The sequence below is a fragment of the Pipistrellus kuhlii genome, unplaced genomic scaffold, assembly GCF_014108245.1.
Source record: "Pipistrellus kuhlii isolate mPipKuh1 unplaced genomic scaffold, mPipKuh1.p scaffold_m20_p_7, whole genome shotgun sequence".
Classification (NCBI taxonomy): Eukaryota; Metazoa; Chordata; class Mammalia; order Chiroptera; family Vespertilionidae; genus Pipistrellus; species Pipistrellus kuhlii.
The window spans coordinates 60,033,151-60,051,855 of NW_023425573.1; the positions used below are offsets into that span (position 1 = coordinate 60,033,151).

The 18,705-nt window shown below is 35.8% G+C and overlaps 1 protein-coding gene across 4 annotated transcripts in view; it reads left to right on the top strand.

Moving 5' to 3' along the window:
* Positions 1 to 1,166: 1,166 nt before the first annotated feature.
* The window catches only part of GTDC1 (glycosyltransferase like domain containing 1), a 281,564-nt gene continuing 264,025 nt past the window's right edge, over positions 1,167 to 18,705 (top strand). The window contains exons 1-3 of one of the 4 annotated variants that reach the window (XM_045575368.1): positions 1,185 to 1,214; positions 13,324 to 13,387; positions 18,624 to 18,705. In XM_045575368.1, the coding sequence (XP_045431324.1) occupies positions 18,666 to 18,705 (40 nt within the window). In that variant the 5' untranslated portion in view covers positions 1,185 to 1,214; positions 13,324 to 13,387; positions 18,624 to 18,665. Of the gene's footprint in view, positions 1,215 to 13,323; positions 13,388 to 14,253; positions 14,306 to 18,623 lie in introns of those variants that run through there. The other 3 variants (XM_036421719.2, XM_036421721.2, XM_045575367.1) reach the window with 3 other exon arrangements.

Here is an 18,705-nt window from a genome sequence, read left to right on the forward strand (position 1 = left end):
CTTGTTTTACAGGCTCATATAGTTGGAATCATACAGTAGCTAGCCTTTTCAATATTGGCTTTTTTCACTTAGCAATATGCATTTAAGTTTTTTGTTGTTTTTTCATTGCTTGATAGCTCATTTCATTTTAGTGCTGAATAATATCCCATTGTATGGTATACTACAGTTTGTTTATCCAGTTGCTTTTTATTTTTTTGTTTTATCCTTTTTTTTAAAAAAATGTATCTTTATTGAGAAAGTATTATAGATGTCGCCTTTCCCCCCACCTATAGCCCCCCTACTTCCTTCCCCCAGGCCTTTACTGCACTGCTGTCTGTATCCATGGGTTATGCGAATATGCATATACATTTTTTGGTTAATCTCGTTTTTCTTTTCCTTCCTTCTGAGATTCCTCAGTCTGTCCCATATCTCTGGATCTATTTTGTTCATCAGTTTATTTTGTTTATTAGATTCCACTTATAAGTGAGATTGTCTTTCTCTTATCCAGTTTTTGATAGACATCTTGGGTACTTCTAAGTTTTGACAATTCTGACCAAAATTGCTGTAAATGTTTGTGTGCAGGTTTTTGCATGGACATACGTTTTCAAATTATTTCAATAAATACCAAGGAGCATGATTGGTGGATTGTATGGAAAGAGTATGTTCAGTTTTAGTTTTGTGAAAAATTGCCAAACTGTCTTTCAAAGTAGCCATACCATTTTGCAGTCCCACTGAAAAAGGAGCGAGTGTTCCTGTTGCTTTACATCCTCCTCAGTATTTGGTGTTTGTCAGTGTTTTGAATTTTAGTCATTCTAATAAGTGTGTAGTGGCATCTCGTTGTTTTAATTTGTAATTCCCTAATGACATATGTTGTCCAGCATTTACATATGCTTATTTGTCATCTGTTTATCATCTTTGGTGAGATATCTGTTCAGGCTTTTTGTTCATGTTTAAATTATGTTGTTTCCTTATTGTTGAGTTTTAAGAGTTCTTTTTATGCTTTGAATGAATCCTTTATCATATATGTCTTTTGTAAATATTCCTCCCAGTGTGTGTATTGCCTTATTTTCTTGAAAATGCCTTTTAAAGCAAAATAAATAAATAATTTAAATTAAATTAAAAAGCAGTTTTTAATCTTAATGAAATCCAACTTACCAACACCCCCCCCCCCCCCTTTTCCCCTTGTCCAGGATTGTACCTTTGGTTTTGTATCCCATAGTCGTGGCCAAATCAAGGTCAGCTACATTTTCTCATATATTATCTTCTAGGTGTTTTATAGTTTTGCATTTTAAATTTAGGTCTATGATCCACTCTGCATTTTTGTGTTTTTGAGTGAGGGGTATAAGATCTATGTCTAAATTCAGATTTTTGCATGTAGATGTAGATCAGTTGACTATATATTGTGTGTGTGTGTATATATATATATATATATATATATATATATATATATATATATATATCTGTCTCTCTCCTGTTCCTTAGATTTATTTATTCTTTCTGTAGTACCACACAATCTTATTACTGTGTAATTAACTTTTTAAACAATAATTAGTAAACTGCTCAAGTATTTTTTGTAACGATGTGTAAATCAAGTCGTCTTACACCAATTTCTATTAAGTCTGAAATATGTCGTTATTTTTAGAAATAGATACATTATTGGCAAAAATTTTAATGAATTTGGTATATAATGGTCACTGTCACTATGGAAAGAAATAAAATTGTAATATTTCCACTTTAAAAATATGAGACTTTAATACAGTAACTTTTTTATAAGTTCATATTGATTATTTAATACCTTTTAAAGAATTTCACTTTTTCAAATATGAAATAATTATTTAAATATGATTATGAAAAGTCTCCATTAATCTTCTAAAGTAACATTTTCCAGTATGAGAAATCATTATAGCTATTACTACATACTAGTAGCCCTGTGCACGAATCTGTGCACCAGTAGCACTCTGCAGGCCTGGCTGCTCAGTGCCCACTGCCTAGAGTAGGGGTGTCGAACTCAATCAGAGAAGGGGCCAAAATCTAAAATCCAGCCTAAATCGCGGGCCAAATGGTTTACTGAACAGTCATAAACTGTCATTGTGATGGAAACGCAGCGGAGTGCAGTGATGACAGCGTGGTGCGGGCCACATTGCAAGGCCTGGCGGGACGGATTTGGCCCGCGGGCCTTGTGTTTGACACATGTGGCCTAGAGGCTCTCCAAGGCCTAGAGGCCCATTTGAAACCTTGACAGGGCAACAAGGCAAGCATTCCCCCCGCCCTCCCAACCCCCACCCCCCACACACACTCCGACTGCTCCATGCCTGTGCCTGCTGTCCAGAGGCCACGGCAATGAAGCAAGCATTCCGCCAGGTGGCTCACTCTGCCACCACACTTCCTGGGACTGGGGGACTCTGGCGGGCTGAGAGAACTGGGCGCTGCCATCTTGTGGCTATGGGCACAACCACCTTTGTGACAGAGTGATGGTTGGTTAATTTGCATATTACCCTTTTATTAGATAGGATTAAAAAAACTATTTGTTTAGTTTTAAGACATAATTACTTGTTTGAAATATTTTATGGTGGAAATCAATATATATATAAGCACTTTAGTTTCTGAAGTGAATTAAGCTAGATTTTGGAAGCTTATAAATACATGGTACATTTTTTTTTTTTTTTTTTTTTTGGCCTAAAGCCTAATTCAGGAGAAAAAAAAAATTAACCAGTAATATAAAGTAATATGTGGTAGTAAGTACAGTGTAGATGGCAGTGCATTGAACCCATTGAAAAGTTATTATGACTGAAAACTGTAAACTATTGCTAGCACTTTGCTGGTTTCTACTTATGGTATCTTTAAACTTTTTGTGTGAGAAACACAATAAATTTGCAATAAAAGTCTTCAGGTAAGCCCTGGCTAGTGTGGCTCAGTTGGTTGAGTGTCAACACTGAAGGGTCACTGGTTTGATTCATGGTTAGGGCACATACCTCGTTTGCAGGTTTGATCCTCATGCAGGGAATAAATGGAAGGCAGCCTATCGATGTTTTTCTCTCAGATAGATATTTCTCCTTTTCTTTCTCTCTAAAATCAATAAAGAAGAAAAAATCTTTAGGTAATTGGAATGATTATCAACTATGACCAACTTTTATGAGCATATTATTATTTCAATTTTATTCAGGTTTAATTTATTAGACTTATAATAAATTATACCCATTTTAGTGAACAATGTGGAACTTTGACAAAAGCATACAGCTGTGTAACTACAACCACTACTATGATTCTGAGCATTTCTGTCATCATTGTAAGTTCCCTGTGCCCTCTTGAGATCAACCCCCTCCTTCCCTTTCCCTCCCCCGCATCCCAGGTCTCAGGCACTTGATGATCTGCTTTCTGTATTGTTAATTGGTTTGTATTTTCTAGAATTCTTGGTAGTGTGTTTTGCTAAATACAGAAGATACGGTATGAAAAATGAATGGCAAATTAATATTTTGTTAAGTAAACAATATGCGTTATTGTAGTAAAATTTTTGAGATGCTCAAATAAAGTTCAGTTGGAATCATGCACCGTTTTTGGTTTTAAGATTTCCTGCCTTGTCTCCTCTCTGTAATAATGTAAATCAGTATCTTACGGAACTTATTATATAGATCAACTCATGATGCATTATGTTGCAAAACAAATTATCCTTTATCCTTTTATAGTTAAACTATAAAAAGTAGTTTAGTTATAGTTAAACTATTATCTTCTTGTTTGCTTTCAAAAATTGATAAACAATTTGAGAAATAAAAGTCTACAGATCCAATCCCATTAGAATTTAATTTCTTCCTTATTTTATAATCACTCAAAAGACAATTCAACCTTGCTCTGTGAAGACTATTTGCCTTGTCCTTATGCCCTCCTGCTCTGGGGATGGAATAGTGAGGGTGGATAAAATAGCTCTTCATACCTTTCTATTCTTTGTGACTTCTCTTACTCACACATGGTCTATTTTAAATGCATGCTGAAAAATAGTGGTTGATATCATAGAGAAAATAGCTCCACCAAGATGAGCTCTTTGAATGCTTTTATGACTTTCAATTAAGTGGACTGAACTTGGGTTCCTTTATATAAGAAAGAGTTAGGAATTCTTTGCATGTTATAATGAGTGGAGTTTTCTGCCTTTTTCCCAGAAAAGTTCTGTTTTTGGAATTTGTGCTGCTTAATAATATATATATATATATATATATATATATATATATATATATATATATATCGAGAGAGAGAGAGAGAGAGAGAGAGAGAGAGGAACGGAGAGGGAGAGAGAAATATCAATGATGATAGAGAGTCATTGATTGGCTGCCTCATGCACATTCGGAACTGGGGATCAAGCCTGCAACCTGAGCATGTACCCTGACCAGGAATCAAACATGGCCTCCTGGTTTGTAGGTTGATACTCAACCTTTCCTAATCCCTTTCTTTCAGAATTTTTGAATTAACATTGTCTTTCTGCTCACAGTTGGAAAGTCTAAAGTCTTTTGACTCAGTTTCTAATATTCTTGGTGGTTTGGATGCCATTGATTTGAGAGTATAAGGGTATCATATTTTTAAAACTTTCAAGGTGGGGTAGATGAAAAAGGGATTCAAGGGAGAGGCTCGGGCAGAGACCTGCTGATAGCAGTGTCCACCATGCTTAGAGAATGAGGACATCCATGTCCATGTGAGGAGAGTGTGGGATGCAGCTGGAACATAGCAGATTGAGGCTCTGTAATGGATGCTTCTGGCCTGGAGCTTTGAATCTGTTTTGTAGGCACTTTTTCATCCAGCTATCACCAGAAGCCTTCCTTGACTTATGTTAGTTAAAATGATTGAACTCCGGCTTATTCTCTCTTAGTACTTTGTGTGTTGCATACACATCCATGTATTCACACATGCGTTCACGTGCGCACACACGCCTCTTTAATTATCTATGTGCCTGTCACCCCCACCCCTTTAGAATAGATCTTCTCATGTGGGAGTGATACAATTATGTCTGTATTAAAGCAGAACAGATCAGTTCTTAACATTTCTGGTGGTTGGGATGCCATTGAAGCCTGGAGGATGGGCAGGAGGAAGAAGGAATTAAAGGAAGAGGGAAGAGAATGTTATCACAGCATCCACATTTGAAGAAATAAGCCTCAGATGTAATAGTCTGCTGAGAGTGGGAGGGATATTACTTTCAAATAATTGTATTCTCATCATCCCCGTGGGTCTGATCATTCTTAACTTTGAAAATACTCTTATTTTAATATATTGTGTTTACATTTTGTTCTAATTTCCCCTTCCCCCCATTTGGCTCATTTCAGAATAGTCTGAAACAATTTTTTAAAGATTAGTGATGTTTTGGTTCCATGACTGATGGCTCATATTAATGATGATCTGAAATATCTTAATTCCATTTGTTTAAAGAAAAACACTAAAATAGGGAATTTTGATTAAAAATAATTAATAACATTCTTTTATTATCATTTATAGGCATTTCTTTATTCTGAGCAAATAGATCCCCTAAGAATGTTAACCTTGATATTGCCAGAAAGATTTTCTTTCCCAAGTAGATGAAGTTTGAAATATTATTAGAACTCTCCTACTTCACTGTTATGAAGCAAACTAGTTGCTCCACAAAACTGTAGTATTAAAAATAAAATATTTTCATTAAGATTATTTAGAAAAAGTCAAGAATTAGTTAAATTTTTGTGTGGCTTTGATTGATCGTTCAAAAGCTAGACAATATATTTTTATTTAAAAATGTGCTTTATATTACAAATTTCTGAGTAACATACCGCTGTTGAATATTAAGTTTTCAAGATACTTTTTGATTGGCTTGTGCTGTATCAGAACAAGAGACTACTGTAAAGTCTAAAGTCTTTTGGAAAATTTTAGAAATTTCATAATGTTAATTACAATTTATTGAGCACTTACTATATGCTTGCCCTGGCCCAAGTATTGTAAAACACCCTTGATGAGGTGGGTCTTGTTTAACATCAGATGAGGAAATTAAAGCACAGGTTAAATTTCTGGCCCAAGATCATGCAGGTAGCAAGAGGTGACACGGGGGATATTTACCTCTGGATTATGTGTCTCTACATTATTAAGCATACTTCTTTCCAAGTATTATATTATGGGAAAGATATAAGGACTTTGAATCCTGCAATGGCACCATATGTAAATGGACTATATACCTCCCCTGTCATCAGATCACTATTTTGTTTGCTGATTTCCTACCGTGGATCGTTTCTCAAAAAATTTCTGGACCTTCTAAATTGTATACCCAGCCCTAGCCACAGTCTTTCATGAATGAAAAAGGATGGACTGCCATAAGATTATTATTTAATTAAAAATGTATTTTTTATTTCTTGTTTAGAAAGTAACAGTATTTTCTTTGAAAAACTTTCTGTACTCCTGCAGACGACACTAGTATCCTCGGTTAATGTGTGTAATGTGTGTGATTGATAGAAACAATTTTATATCACTTTTTATACTGTCTTATCGTGTTCTTTCAAAACACCATTTAAAGCCTTTCCAGCTGCTATTTCTCCTAAGTGGGATTTTTAAGAAGTCACACCATGTTTCTTCCTGAACATTCAACTGTCTGGTATTCTATCAGATGTTGTGCGAGGCTTCAGCACGCCTTTACCCTGAATGTCTTCAAGAGGCGATGCAGTGGTCAGAGCGCTGCTGCTGAGACACCTGTAGAGATCAGCACACCTGCCCTCCAGCAAAAGGCAGTAATTAGTTGCTCACATTCCCTTGTAAGCTTCCCCAGTGCTGCTGCACATGAAACACAAAGATCACAGCAGTGCTGTCATGAGCCGCGCTCTGTCGGAGTTGTTTACGCCCATTCAATTTTTAATGTTCCTGTAAGACATTTTGACGGGAACCCTGAGCCCATCGGGATTTGCATGCTTGATCAAACCTGTGATGATTTAAATATAGAAATAAAGAGAAACCTTTGGATTACATTGGCTGTTAACTTTTAGGACAGCGTGAGTGGGAAACAGGAACATGACACTCAAGGCAACATTGTGTTTGATCAACCTTCACAACTTTTTTGTTTTTTGACAGCAGGTATAGCTTCAGTACATTTAAGCATGTTCTTTAATGTGTATAGATCCCAGTGCGTGTGGAGATCTGGATGGCACGGTCTGAATATTTTAAAAGGTGATTTTATACCAGCTACTTTGTATTGAAATTGAACTATTTTTAATCATCAACCTTTTAGTCCTGCCATATTGTCATATACAGCTTATATTATTAAAGGTTGAGATGAATTTTAGTAAAATATAGTAGTGGATATGAAGTGGATATATTGGGACCAAAGACATTTATTACACAAGTACTTAGAGGTCTTTTATGCCCGTGTTTTAGTTTAAACCCTGTATGTGTCCTAGATACTCTGTGGATAGAAGCTAGTGTTTTACCAGGTGACCTTGCAAATAGTTTTAAACTCTGAGATTTAGTTCTTGTATTATATTTGTATCAGTCACTAATAGACAGCCTTGCAAAAGATATGTTACTGATTCTCAAATCTCTTCAGTTTGAAAAATGCTATAATTTTTAATATTGGAAATTCAGTTCACATTTATTCCGAGAAAAACAAAACAAAAACACAACAACTCTAGCATTTCATCATTTAAACATGATATGGCGGATATACATACTTCTTCAATTGATTCTTAGAAACAAATGGGCATTGTGGAGTTGTCAGATTATAGTACAACTAAAGAAGATATTCCGCATTGGACTCTCATTGACAGCTGGCAACTTGAAGTGCTAGTGAATTCAGTCAGTCCATTGTGCCTCACATTTTCCTTCTTTAATGCATGCATAGGATAATCTTCCAGTGGGTTTCTCAGCAGTTATTCATTAGTCCTTCAGCAAAAAATGCAAGAATAATATGAATGTTAAAAAGCTTACCTCTAGATTTTATGTTTGCTTGTCTTTCTTGGTTGTACATCTGAATGTGGATGGAACTGGATTGCTCCACTTGTGAGCTGATGATAGTGATAATGGTAGTGATAGTAGGTAGTATCAACGAAGTACTCGCATGTTATACGTGGAACAGTTTGCCTAGCTTATGCCTCATTAACTTTCAGGAATTTCACAAGTCATTCCTAAGAATTGATCTGTCTATAGCGGCCTTCTGAATTCCTAATAACTTCTTTACATGCTGCACAAAACATTTGGCAGTCTGCTTCTCACATAAATGCTCATGTACCCTAGGTCAGTATGTTCTTTATCTTTTTATCCTTGGTGCCTAACTCAATGTGATCAGTGTTGGTTGGATTAGTAAATGATTGATAATACTGTGCAATGCATGTGAGTACCCATGGAACACTAGTAAAGAATGAATCATAACACTTCTAGTAATAGAAATGACTTTTTCTCCTGCCCCCACTCACCCTAATCCTAGATTGATTATTTCCCCCCCAAGAATAAGTACCTAAGAGCACTGACCAGGTAGTTCAATTGATTAAAGCATCTTCCAGATACACCAAGGTTTCGAGTTTGATACCTGGTCAGGGCACATACAAAAATCAATCAATGAATGCATAAATTGATGGAAAAATAGATCTCTTTCTCCCTTTATCTCCCTTCTTCTCTCTAAAAATCAATAAAAAAGAATAAATGACTATGATTTGATTTTAACTTTACCTTTTTACTATTAGTGCATCAAAAATATTTTGTGAAAAAACACATTTTTACTATAGTAAAGTTAAATTCTTCTTACTCTAAATCAGGATCTGGATCCATTTAGCTTACTTAGGTTTGTTTTCTACATTTTCTCTAACTCTGTTTCTCCCAGGTGCAGGGCACACTTTTCACCCCATTTCAGGATAAGCCATACTTCCTTCTGGCGTCATGCCTTGGTCTCTAAGCTCCAATTTCATGAACTTTTGAGTTACTTCTGTTTTTGACTCATCAGTTTAGAACTAAATCATATTTGTCCCTATGTTTTGCAAAATGTGTGTCTCCATCTAGCTTCATTACTTTATTTTTAAATTTAAAAAAATTAATTCTTTTCTTTCTGATGTATGGCTGCATGTTATGTACCTTGTAGTCACTCAGGAAAACTGTATATTCTAGTTAATCTCTAGCTCTATAATAGGAAGGTAAGCTTTTTCTCAAAGAAAGTGAGAAAGATATAGATAGGAGGGAAGGAAAGAGGGAGGGAAGTCTGGAGAAAAAGAGGAAGGAAGTAAAAAAAGAAGGAAAGGAGGGAGGAGAAGAGGGAGGAAGGGAGGAGGGAGGTATAGAGGGAGAGAGGGAAGGCAGACCAGGAATCATATTTTGTGGAATAGGAAAAGAGCATTGATTTTGGAATTTGAAAACTTGAGTTTAAATTCTGATTCTGAGTACTGGCTTTTTAATCTCGGGTAAGTTCCAAAATTTTGGGGTGTAAATGATAATAATACCTGTTTGGTAAACTACTTATTAAATTATATAATGTATGTAAAGTCCTTATTACCGCATTCTCTGGTACATAATACATGTGTAACAAAGGTTAGCTAACTCGAGTATTTTGCTTGTAAGGAAAGTGAGGTTTAGAGAGCTGAACAGAAGTCATATAGCCAGTACATTGTGGAGGGAAGGTTGGTGACCCAGTTTTATATATATATATAATTTAATTTCCCCCCATTAGAGTGGGTTACCAAGCAAAGTGTACCCCAAAATAAATACCCAATGGGGTACTTGTGAGATAAAATACTTCAAGGCTACAACAATTGTATTGTCCCATCACAGGACAAAACCACACATCCCGATGGCCTTGAAAACCTCCTGGGAGCTCAGTGAAGAAAGGCCACAGGGGTGTGTGGTTTTGCCCTGTGATGGGACAAAACAATTGTTGTAGTCTTGAAGTATATTATCATTTTGCCTTTCTAATTATTTGTGTTTATTGTTAGCATTTCTCCATTCCTTTTCAAGTAATGTCTTGAATACCTTCTTCAATTGCTTGGGAGGATTTTATGTTAGTACTTGGCAGGAGCAACAATTTAGCAATAGGTGAAGTGAAGTATAGAGTAGACAAATATATGTATCTAATTTTTTTTTTAAAGCAAACATTTTAGCAACTTCCAGTGCTTTTAGAGTTCTGATTGTAGTTTGTTCTATTTTCTGAGATGCTGTTGGGACCCATGTGTGTGTGTCTAGGGCACCAGTTATTGGTTAGAACAGATAATGATAGTGTGCACCCAGGGGTACATGAGTGAAAATACAATGGACTTATTGGTAAAAAGAGTTATTTTTTTCCATTATATGATTCAGTTGATAAATACTACATACAGACTAAGGCATGGAAATCATTTTGCTTTATAAGAGTGGGCAAAATACCACATAATTTCATTAACCTTTAAGCAGTGAAATTATAAATCCCTTCGCAAATGATTAAGGTTATCATTGCCTATCACCCCCTTTTGATACCTACAGACTGTTAATTCTTCTCTGTCCTGCTGAGTCTTATTAAAACTTCTGACTGATGTTCTTTTATTAAAAGGTTTAGAATTTACCAATTTAAAACACTTGCTTCACACTATCACCTCTAATTTAACTGGGCCATTAAACACAGTATTTTGCAAAGGGAAAAAGGCAATAGCTATTTCCTTAAAAAAATTAATAAATTAAAATGAATTTTAAACTCTGCTTAGAGGTGAGCCACTATTCTATACTTCTAGGCCTTTTGATAGTTGATTTGTTCCTTTAGTATGCAAATTTCAGATTTACAAAGATCTACTGCTTTTATTTAAGAAATATGCCTGGAGGCTAGATTGGTAAGCTTTAGGGAGATATCCAGTTTGGTGTGAAAGAGATAGTTGTTAAAGAATCACATGAGTTGAGTCCCAGAAGAAGAAGAGTAGAGCTGAGACAGATGAGAAAAAACTGACTCAATTTCATTTCATTTGGCTAAAAATACCACTACATTAAAAATGAAGACAATGAATGGTGGCAATACAAAGAAAATGAGTGCGAATAAACCATACTCTGGATGCAGATTTTGTGAACAGTTCTGACTTGTGAGGAGTTTAAAGGAAAGGGCTTACTCTGTTACTGAGCAGAGCAGCATGGCTCATTCTGGAAGGTCAGCCTCTGAGATCGCGACAGCTTTGGGAGGGAAGACTCTTCCAAGAGGAGGGAGTGGGTCACGCCCCTGTTCTGTCAGCACCGTCACTTCCAGCCAATGAGGTGGAAGATGTCCTAGAATATCCTCTTGTTTAAAAGAAAAGCATTCAAGGTTGCTTTCTTAGGTTGGAGACTATAGGTAACCTGGTTTGCAAATAATGTAATAGACTTCTAGCTTTGTGGGAGCTTAATATCGCTGATCTTTTGGAATCTCTGACTTCTAGTTTTTTTCCTTCAATAATTTAACAATTATGAAATATATTTCCATGTTAATAGCTTTTAGAGTCTTCTTTACTTTTTTTTTTTTTAAGGTACTTCTGTCTGTCTTTTTTGGGATGTTTTTAAGCACTTAGACTCTTAGAGAATATTCAAACAGTAATAGAAATGGCCTGTGTGTGTGTGCGTGTCTGTTGTGTATCTCTGGTGGTGGACAGTGGGCTGCAGAGGGCAAGGATGGAGGTGGAAGTCCCTAACCTCCTTACTATCAAGGACTCCTCTCCCTCTATGCAGGTATATATGTGTGAATAAATATATTTATATACCTTTTCTTATTCAGAATCATTTTATTTTTGGACTTAAGATTTTTTAAAAATTTTCACTAGTTGCTTTGTTCGCTTGGTTCACATTTAAAAAAGTTCAAGGGTTTTGAAATCGTTCTTGTATATATCCTAGTCCCTCAATACTCACTTTTTAAATATACATGTAACCAGTGTCATCTTTTTGTGTGTTTCTTTCTAGATATATGTAAACATGAAACTGAGATATTTCTTTTTTTTGCTCATGTATTTATTTATATATTTACCTTGTGAGATTGTATTTGAGTTTTTTTAAAAAATGCCAAATACATTAATACACACACATACACACACACACACACACACACACAGATAGCCTTATTCAGATATTTCTGAAATTTTTTTGAAACATTACAGTTAATTCAAGAACTGACATTCCTGCTACTTTGTGGAGCAGAATCACCTGCAAGTCTCCCGAAGGTTCTCTGGCTCTGAATCAGGCCTGACTTGCCCCTGTGGCCTCTGTGCGCCATGTTTCTGAAGTCCATGTAGTTTTCATGCTTACACAGCAGTGTTTGCTTGCTCTTGAGGAATTCTCATTGGGACCTGCTGGGCTCAGAGCGCATTCCTTTGTGTCTTCTTTCCTTATTTCACCCTGTGCTCTACCCACTTTCACTTCTAAATTTCCATTTTCTGTAAGCTCATATTTGTATTCATACTTGGTTTTAGGTAATGTGATGTTTTCTGATCTTAATTGAGAGTATAAGCTCAAGAATTCTGGGAACCATCTAAGGCTGTTTTGTTCTTTAACATTTTGCTTTTATTGAGTCAGTAAATGGTAGAGATTGAGAGTATGGGATCTAGGGCTAGGTTGCCTGGGTGTGAGGCCTAAGCAGGTGACTTTGGGCAAATTACAATACATAACTTCTTTGTGCCTTAGGTTTCTGAACTTTATTAAGTGGGAAGTAACAATATTATCTACTTCAGAGATGAGATGATTAAGTTATGTTATATAGTTGCATAGCACATATCAAATGTTAGCTATTTGTATTTCTGTGATATACTTGTGATTAAATTTGATTTTTATAAGATACAATTTAGTATTTTTGACATTATAATTTTGAGATTTAGGGAACCTTATAAGTCTTGATTCCAGGACTAAATGTGAGGGTGACTTGAGAGAGAAACTCCTCCCCGACACACACATACACAATTCTCCTTTTTTCCTTTCCTTGTTAATTGAATGCAAACCCCAATCTTGGACTAATTATCCATATGCATTTCAGCCTGCCTCTGAGATTTCAGGCTATCCTCAGCAAAGGTTCTTGATAGTACTTTAGATTATGGACCATTTTGCAAATCTGAAAAACTATTGACCTTCTCCTCAGAGAGATATCCATTTTCATAAACCCATAGATTTTACACATATCTTTCAGGAGCATATAGACCATCCATGTACCACGGTTTAGAACCTCTACTCTGAATTATTTTATTTTTTACATTGTCATGACTTGGGAAATCCTTGACAGACTGACAAAAGCTCTTATTGGTTAAGACTCAGAACATTTCTGTTTTTGGAGATTCTTGTCCCATCTTGGAATACCCAGGACTCATGCTGCTGGATCACTCCTGTGAGCTTGTGCAGGTCAGGCCTCAGAATTCAGGCTGAGTTTATTGGGAAGATAACAACTTACCTATGCCCATGGTGATCTCACAGGTACCTCTGCCCTAGCCAGACTGGACATATATAAAGGAAGACACCAGTATATCTGGATCATCAGGTAAGCAAATGGTACTTCATTTTCATTTCTCCATCAGTCCAGGCCTCTGGCAGTCTGTGGTTATTCCCCCTCACCCACCCCTCATTTCCGTGCAGGTCAGGAAGATGGTAAACATTTCTAAAGAGAAGGAAGCAGCTTTTCTTAAGTTTTATCAGATTATTTCCTGTGCTGCCTGAAATCAGACTTTTTTATTTTTACTTGATCTCATTATTATTTCATATATTCACACTTCCATTGTAGATAAAAATTCCCGGCTCTTCTTTTTTTGTCTATACTTTGGAGAGTTGTGGACAGCTCTCATATTGTTCCTTGGTTGTCAGCCAAGTTACACACATTTAACTCCTTTCATCTTTCTTTGTAATTCAGTCACTTGGCTGCTTTTTGTAGATTTCCCCCCATTTCAATCTGCATCATTAATAAACAGGAAAAAAAAATCAGGCTATGGGCTAGCTTCTATACCTTTCATGCTTTTTGCTCCCTAGTTTTGCCTCATATTCCTTGTTCAACTAACGCCAACCAGACATCATTCTCTGGACCACTTTGGCAATCCATGAATGCCTCGCCTACAACTACCAGTGTCCCACGTGGTCATAGCATCAGCAGTGTATGCTAGAGGAAAGAAAGGAACTGTAAAAGGAGAACAGTGAGGAGCAAATTCATGTATTCTTTGATTATATGTTAGACTTACCCATGCCACCCAGAGTAAGTCATTGTACCTTTACCACACATTTTGTCCTCCCAAAGTGTTGTGCAGGGGCACTAATTTGCATAATAACAGAAGCACATACATTATTTGAAATTTGGCCACTAGTCTCTCTTGGTTTCTTCCTTAGGCTCTCCTTCCCCTATTGCCTTTCCCAACGCGGATGTGACTTGCTATTTAGAATCTGGGTAGGGGACCATTTTGCCAGAAATTAGGTAAGCTCAGGTGGTAAATGCTCCCTGCCTCCATGTGGAACTTCTGAGGCAAGTGGGGTAGTTCTTGCTGTTCCTTTTAACAGCAGATTCAGTGGAGATGTGCAGAAGGAAGAGACTCGTAGGCCTTTGGTGCTTTTCATTAACGCTGTATTAGTTTCACCACTTTCCCCCCCTGACTGGCAGAGAGAGAAGCATCCTGCTTCTAGATGATGCTGAGCTGAGTGTGAAATATGCCAGCATGGGGTCTGGGCTGGTCACAGTTCATTCTTTCTTTTCATTTGGTTGGTAGAAAATGGACCTCCTCCTCTACTATCTTGCACGATAGAGAGAAAGAGGTCATCCCTTTAGGAGCTAATGGCTTATTGCTGCTTTAGTCACCAGATTCAGGGAGTATATTTAGTTGAAATTTGTAAAAGCACATGCTTGGCTTTCTCATTTGTCTTAGCTTTGACTCTAGTACAGAATTGAATAGGAGACAAGAGACGGTTTTCCTGTTTGTGTCTATGGCAACTTTGTAGATGATCTGTGGTTTAATCCTTTAAACATTTTTGATCATTTATCACCTCTTTCCTTGTAAAGGCATAAAATATTCAGATTCTAATGTTATAATCTTTTAAACAGATTATTTCATTTTGGAGAAATCAGGGTCAGAATTAGCAGCTAACATAGTTGTTTCTGAATAGCGACCTAAAATTATAATACTTTTTTTTTTTTTTTACAGGGGGGGCAGATTTTAAAATATTAGAATTTAAGTAAGATTATATGATTATGAATCATGCATTTCTTGTTCTCTAGCCTCTTAAACCTGTACGTATATGACTTGGACTCCTTTTAAGTCTGATTTGTTCAAATGTTAATCTCTCACATGGCTTTTAAACTGTTGACAATATTGTACTCACACTAATTTCTTTAGGCTATTGATCCATTCTTCAGCATCACTTTTGTTTCTTGGGTCTTTTCAAGCACTGTCAAAGAAAGCAAAATGCTAACCTAACTTTACAGGGGCAAAAAGTCCCCCCTACTATATGATTCTTTGTTCTCTCCGTGCATCAAAGTGACAATCCCATACTGCCTCGATGGAGGGAGGCTAGCGCAGGAATAACAGCCAGCCGGCCCTATTCCAGGATGGCAGCCAACGCGTTTTGTGTAGCTCGGTTCTGGCGGTGGTTTTCATTCGGCACAGGTCTCCCTTCCAGCATCACCAGAGGCAGGCATGTCGCCTTCCTTCCTCCTACTGGCACCATTTCTTCCCCCTGGCCTTCCTCTTTTTTCTCAAGGACCACCATCATGAGCACAATAGAAACATCATTCTCCTCCCAACTTCCACACTCAGTGAGCGGCACTGTTCCCTACAGAAGCTTGGGCTAGGTTTGCCTTTTCCAGCTCTCTTGAGAGGTTTCTTTCCCACTCGCATTTTTTTTTTTTTTTTTTTTTTTTTTTTTTTTTGCCACACTTTTCAGCAAACCCTTCTAACTTTGGCCATTCTGACATAGTACTTTTGCTTGAGTGGAATCATATCTTGCTTCACAGCTTAATATTTGAACAGAAACTCCTGAATGACCATTTCTTATATTGTATGGATTTTAATGCCAACATATCTCTTCTTGAGACCAGACAGTCTGCACTGTTTTCTATTTTTTCTAAAATTCAAGGTAGTTTATATCTTTTACGAATTGAATACTCACCTATGGAATGTCTGATAACTATTGCTAGATAGCCAGATAAACTTCAACTAAATATAAGAATATGCATGACATTTTTAAAAAAATCCAAATGCAAGATAAAACACAGAAATATTTTCAGCTTTCTCAATACTCTCTAAATGATAGTTAGTGACCTGCTATGACAAGGTGTGTGGAAATGTAGCATTATGATTTTAGGTGATGATTTGAGCAGGAAACTAAATTTTCACTATGAGTAAGCATTCTATGAAGTTTCATAGAATGTTCCTCAAAATGTAAATGCTTTCTGTTGTATTAAGCAAAAATAAATGATTTATTTTCAAGTGATCTATTTTAAAAACTAGTGTTTTGCAATCAAAATAAGAATAATTAAATAGGCAGAATATGTTTTCTTAGGAAGAGATTGATATTGTGACTGACTTACATTTTTAAAATTTGTCAGTGATTTTGGGAGGAAAAATTCATGTATTTTTTTTAAGCAGTGCAACAAATGTGATTGAAAAGAAAGTAAATAGTACTTCATATTAGAATTATTAATGTAAAATCATTTTTATATGCCATATATACTGGGAAATACTATACCTATGTAGTATATGAACATAAACTTATGCAATTTATAGTCACTTTTCCAGAGATTTATTTTTAATTTTCTATGCTTTAAAACCATTAAAGGATTTTTAAAACAGGTATATCAGGCGTATGCATTAAATAAACTCACCTGTTATTTTCTCTCATTTTCAAGACAGATTCAGCAACATATTGGCTCAGTAGTTTAACAAAACAAACAAATACACAAATTGCTTTGTATTATATGATGCACCTGTAATAAATGCTGCACTTCCCCATTCCCCAGTGACTTCTGTAGCACAGCTGACATGAATCTGGGTGAGATTCCTTTAAGTTCTATCAATTAAATTTTTAGGTCAACATTTTAAGTTTCAGAATTATGACTTTTTTTTTTGGAAGGAATGCCAGTGGAACTGTTTCTTTATTCTTTCTTGGTGCAGTTAAGTGCATGACTGTCTTGAAACCTCTGTACCAAGGTCTGATAATATTATTGTAGTATTGGTAGTTAAAGATAATACAGACCAAAAACTCTTTCATCCTTTATGTTCACATAAGTAGAATAATGTTTATTTTGTATTAAGTACTATTTATTATAAATACATTTTCTCTAATAGTATAATTTTTATTAGCAATGAAGCCCTTTATCTTTTCTGTGGCAGGAATATATCTTTCAGTGACTTAGGGGTTTCACCATGGATTGTCCTATTTATTTGTTTATTCTAATTATACACAGAAGCATTGTAGAAATATATTGAAGACCTGTAATGTTTGAGCAGGTTTTTTTGACAAATATTATTGAGTTTTTCATTTTTGTATGTAACAAATTTACAATTTTGCTTAATTCTGTACACATATCAAAGCGATTATATTGTTATAGTTTGATATTATACAATAGGATTTATGATACAGTCACTTAATCACTATATTTGCAGAAACATGGAAAAAGTAAATTTATTAAGGGCTGACAGCAAAGTTGTATTAAAACTAAATTCTATTAACTAGGATTTTATTTTGTTGTATTACATATCATGTTTATAATTATAACTGATATTCTAACTAATATGTTATTTTATTTAAATATCAGTACATATTTAAAACATTCCTGGGTAGGCGATTTTAGTATCTTGTTTGATATTGAATATTGGTACATAATAACAAATAGTGATTTCTAAGTTTCTGCAGTCAAAACTATTAGTAATCCCCCTTCAAACATATGGTACACACTTTAGTGTTAAAATTCTATGGACAGTATTACATGAAAAGATGCGTGTTAATTCTGTTGTTTGATTTCCCCCTCCCATTTTTGATACATTTAATTTCCCCTACCTGACATCTATATTATCATTCTGTAGAATACTTTCACAAATATTTCATATGTTTTCTGTGGCATCTCACACTGCTCACTTTTTATCCATAGTACCAGATGAATTCCCCCTTTCCAGGTTTACGCTGCATATTTTAAGCTGCTGATAGTGTAAGTTGATTGCCAGGTAAAGTGGTATTTAGCTTTTTGAGCTAGTCTCCTTCTCAGCATGAAAGCAGATTTCCCCCCCAGTGTCCTAAATCTTATATTTCCCAGTAAAACAGTCTTACTAACACCAAACAAAGAGATTCAGAGATTTGGCTACAGCAGCAAGAGAAATGCATCAAAAAGTGGCTACTACAATACCATTTTATTAATGAATGATCTACATCGGTTCCAGCTGTGCCCATGTGATTAGGCCTTCACCAGGCAACAATGGGTATTTCCCTATTGCTTTTATTTGATTTCCAAGAATGTGTCATCTGTTACATCAGCCCCTGCCAATATGCCTCTTGTAAAAGTATTTTGGTTTCTTTTTTTACCCTTCCAAATTTCTGAAGCATAAGTTGGATACCCACACACATCCCTGCTGAAATATTGTTTTTAGTGAATAGTGGCCTGGGTTTGTATGCCTGGTGTTGCAGAATATAAATTAAAGTAAATGTTTATTAAGTTTATCGGTAAATTTTCGCAAGTGTGGTTGCCTGGTAGTGCTAAAGATAGACTATTTTCACTTTTACGTTTTCATCTTAATATTTTAGTGCAGCGGTACAATGTGTGATAGAGGTGGACGAGCGTGCAGACTGAGATGGGGATCGTCCAGATTGTTCCCTTCCCTGGACCATATG